The sequence below is a fragment of the Bactrocera latifrons genome, unplaced genomic scaffold (genome assembly GCF_001853355.1).
Source record: "Bactrocera latifrons isolate USDA-ARS-PBARC rearing strain unplaced genomic scaffold, ASM185335v1 scaffold_467, whole genome shotgun sequence".
Lineage (NCBI taxonomy): Eukaryota > Metazoa > Arthropoda > Insecta > Diptera > Tephritidae > Bactrocera > Bactrocera latifrons.
Genome location: NW_017537120.1, coordinates 68,270 through 72,592, shown reverse-complemented (window position 1 = coordinate 72,592; position 4,323 = coordinate 68,270). Strand labels below are relative to the sequence as shown.

The following is a 4,323-nucleotide window of genomic DNA, read 5'->3' as shown; positions in this document are numbered from 1 at the left end:
GACTCATTCTCAAGCAATGTTGGTTACGCATTCGTGCCTCTTGCCTTAATACTCGTGCAAGACCGCTGCCAAGGTGCTCTGTGGTGTGGTGAATTTCACACAGAAGAAGCTGATCTTTAAGCTGAGAAATACTGGTTTCAAGGTGCAAAGTGTTTATGTTTTGATAAGAAATACTGATCGGCGAGTCTTTTAGTCACTATTAGTCAAGTATTATTTTTGGTGCGAGGTGCGTCTTGTCTTCAAGTAACATATGCCGTTAATTCAGCTAAGTGAAATATGTAAACTAATCAATTTATATATTATATATGCATATAAAGATTTAATATCAGTCTTTTGATTTTTGAACAGACTCAGTTGTGGTCACAAAATAAATCAGTGTTTCATTCTGTTTACGGATAAGCAAATTTAAAGTGCAAATGGGGTTCCCCTCTTTTCCATATAAAGCAATATTCAGCATAATTATATTTTTGCAAATAGCACTGACCATTATATAACTCAAATGAACCACCCTAATAACCTAGTATCTCGCCGCTTTACTAACCAACTTCGCACCACACAAACCACTATTTCAGAAGCGCTCAAATATCTCTTGACTTTTTCAATTCTCATTAAAATATTGTTTAGAATGAGCGTATAAAGGAAATTGGAAGAAAACATGAGTTTGAATTTCAGTATTTTCTTCGTCGTAATTTGGTAATATACATAACAGAGCAACCAATCATACTTTCAGGCGTAAGCACTAGCCTTTGTTTTGTAATGTATACATTTTGATTAAATATCTGACGAAGTTAAAGTTAAGTGGACGGAGGTGATCTACATGTCACCAGTTATATGTTAAAGCAGCATAAGTCAGAACAGCTTTATTTCAAATGAAGTAGTAGAAGGTCATACTAACCCAGGTGCATAGTTTTAGGAAAAAAAAAATAATAATACTAAGAGCAAAAATTAGTAAGACAATTCTCGGAACAATTGTTAAAATCAATTTCCGCAAGCGCATTGAAGCTTAGTGATTCACACTTAATGTCTTCAGTTGACTATGTCCTGCGTGCAATGAGTCTCTGTATGACACTGGGCCCCTCGTTGAATCCCCCCCCAATCCCATTCATCTCACCCCTTTTCTCTTTGGTCCGATCCCGTCGAAACTGCACGTTTCTTGGGCTTCCCGTTAGATGATGTCGACGAGAACCTAGATAATCCTTATCATACTAATGGGGATTGCATATCTATTAGAATAATAATAATGACAATGAGTGTCCGCGCGAAATTTATATGAAAAAGTCTTACTATTTTTTGTCCACAGTATAAGTGTCTCTAGTTTTCAAGCATAATTCACGGTTGGCCCCTTAGCTACGACTATTTGAAACCACTGCAAAATATTGTTTATCTCACACTTTTTCAAAATGCTTTTTAAAAGCTTTGAACCACAAGTCAAAAGCCAAAACACAGAGACCATCAAATTGTTTAAGCTTAACTATTTATTTGCCGTAATCAAATGACGGATGAATGGATGGATGGATGGATGGATGTTGGAATACACTCGCATTAATAACAATATAATAAATAACGAAAACAACTTCTCTTACAACTAAATCTAGCAAGTATATGTATGTAATTTCATTCCTATTTATAAAAATTGTGATTGGAAGTCATCCCTTCCCTCCACACCCATGCTTAGCTCCTACTACATATAAGAGGCTGCATTTATTTGTTCATACCTCTTAACTCTTCTACACGCTTACAAAGCATCATCGACTTGAAACTTGATCAAGTCCTCCACTGGAAAGCGGAAGAGTGAGACAGCTTGAGCTTCGGACGCCAGCTGTTCGACACTCGCCGAATCGCTGCGACGTTGGAAGTTGCTGTGTGCTGCGATGCGATCGTAGTGCGTAGCATTCTCCGCCACGTCCAGCTTGTTGGTCACCAAAGCCTCGGCACGTGGCAAATCGGTGACTTCCTCGGCCACAATCGGATGTTCAAAGTCAACTAGAGCCTCCGGTTCAGAGCTGTCACGGCGTGAGATTTGCTGTTCCGGGGAATTTGTAGAGTTCGTGTTCCGCGACTGTTGGCGAGGCTCAATCGGTGACAGAGATTCTCCTTCCTCCATAATAATATTCCGATTTATATTATGTGGTGGATTATAAAATGGGTTATTGGATGTGGGCGCCGGTAAGGCTGGTAGTGCATTTKGTTTTTGTTTGGGGAAAAGATTTAGGTGAACCATTATTTCATTCTGATTACCTTTAAAGGCATTCGATGGACCGCTGCCACTCAGGCCTGTGGGGCTAGACATGTGTGGTGACATGTCGACCGGTATGAAGGGTGTTTGGAATTGTGACTTTGAAACTTGGTCAGGAAAACTAATTTGCATGTTGTTCGATTGCGGCATGTTAGGTTGTAGGTGGGGTTGTGCAGACGAAGGGAATCGGAACGGAACAAAAGCCGGTTGTTCATATGCGTGGTTGAAGCCATATGCGGCCGTAGACGGGATCACAGGGATGGAGTAGTGATCGAGAAACGGATTGCGAACCGCATGTGGCCTGCGAGTTGATGAAGACACTTTCACYTCATCATACGTGAAGGCAGAKGGTKTGAAATCTCTTGTGGGCGGTAACATCGGGTAGATATCGAGGTTTACTTTGAGGGGTACTCTTGTCATTTTCGCACGTTGTGCGTCACTGATCTCCAACAGTGGTTGATAGCCAGCCATGTACGGATCTGTGGCGAATGGACGCTGATTGCTGAATTGCTGTAACATCATATTGGYGTTTGAGTTCAACGGTTTTTGTTTGTTCTTCTTTTTATTTTTCGAAAGATTGCTCTGAAGTTGCAGGGCCAACAGATTGATGTCRTTCGGTGAGCGTGGTTTGAAGGGATAAATCTGATCCATAGCAATGCGTTGCTGATACGGCGCATGAGGCATCATATTCATGATTGGTGACGGAAAAGGTTTCATCATTTGCATATTCACCGGTATTGGCATGGGTATACTGAACTGCATTTGCTTCCTATTCCGTTTACCGCGGAAAAAGTTGGCAATGCCACTAGACTTRAGATTCCTCAGTGAGCCCGCGATATGCAAGCCAGTGGGCATCATTACCATTGGTGGCACTTTACTCGGTCCACCACCCAACTGCAATTGGTGCAGTATGTCTTGTATGTTTCTCACATCGCCGCGCTCCTCTTCAGCCTTCKTGAATTCTTGCGGCAACGGGCCTTCATGGGGAAAGTGGAAGGGCTTSGGCTTTTCCTCGTTTGCAAACGTCGAATTGATCGGTATATCGATGTACTGTCGCCTGCTAAGCAACATCGATGGTTGACGTGAGGTGAGTCGCGGTGGGCGGGGTATCTGGTCACGCAGATCGCTCCGCACCGGTGTCATTGTAGATGAACGTCGTGGCAACTGTTCGTACAGATGCATGGACTGGCGCTGACGTGCGGCTCCAATATTCGCAGTTGGGCGATAATCACTGTCAAAGCCGTTGAGCCGCCCCTCACCACCTCCCATGCCGAATGCATCGCCGCCACCGCCGGCTGTGGCACCCACTAACGGCAGCGGTTGTGGTCGCCTCGCTTTCGTGCGCCATGTTCCATAAATCGGCTGTTCATACACCGAACTGCCGCCACCAGCAGCCTCAGCACCAACGCCAACATCGGCACGCTCTAGTAAATAAGCCGTTTCGGTGCTCTTGCTAGCATGCAACTTTTCCTCTTGCTCATGCTGGATTTGTTGCTGTTGGTATTGTTGTAGTTGTTGCTGTTGCTGTAAGTGCGCCTGTGCGCGCATCTCCTCCAAGCCGTCGACTTTCATATGATTCGGTGTTCTCAGCGGTCGGGTACGCGGCTGCAGCGCATGTGTTGCTGGCAACTCGGTGCGCAGCTGCACCTCCTGACCATCGATCTGCACCACAGTGGGCAGTGCTGTGTCGCCGCTCGTTGGGTTGTAGCTCTGTATGTTGCGCGTGCGCAACGCTGCGGTTTGATTCTGATAATATTCGGCGGTGGATGCGACCTTCACGATCATCAGGGACATCTGTGGATGGAAGAAAAAGAACATGTCSCTAAAATTAAAGTTTTTAAAGTTAACATATTGCAGCGTTTGTTGTTGTTGCCTTCAATTCTAACTATTGAATTAGAAATGAGCGTACCCCATTTTCTTCATTATTGCAACGGATATAAAATTATATAGGACCAAAATCCCAAATTTTCTCTTTTTTTCCAACATTCTAATATCCTGATAATTCTACTGCAGAAGAAGCTCCCATTCATGGTAACCCTTTCTTTATAGGCATTTTTTTCGAATAATCTTTCTATGTGATGGTAGTC

At 43.6% G+C, this 4,323-nt stretch overlaps 1 protein-coding gene across 1 annotated transcript in view; it reads right to left on the bottom strand.

The window, feature by feature from the left end:
- Positions 1–1,452: 1,452 nt before the first annotated feature.
- Positions 1,453–4,323, bottom strand: part of LOC108973187 — a gene marked incomplete in the record, with an annotated part of 14,123 nt that continues 11,252 nt past the window's right edge. The window contains 1 exon segment of the mRNA XM_018940257.1: positions 1,453–4,030. Coding sequence (XP_018795802.1) covers positions 1,736–4,030 — 2,295 coding nt within the window.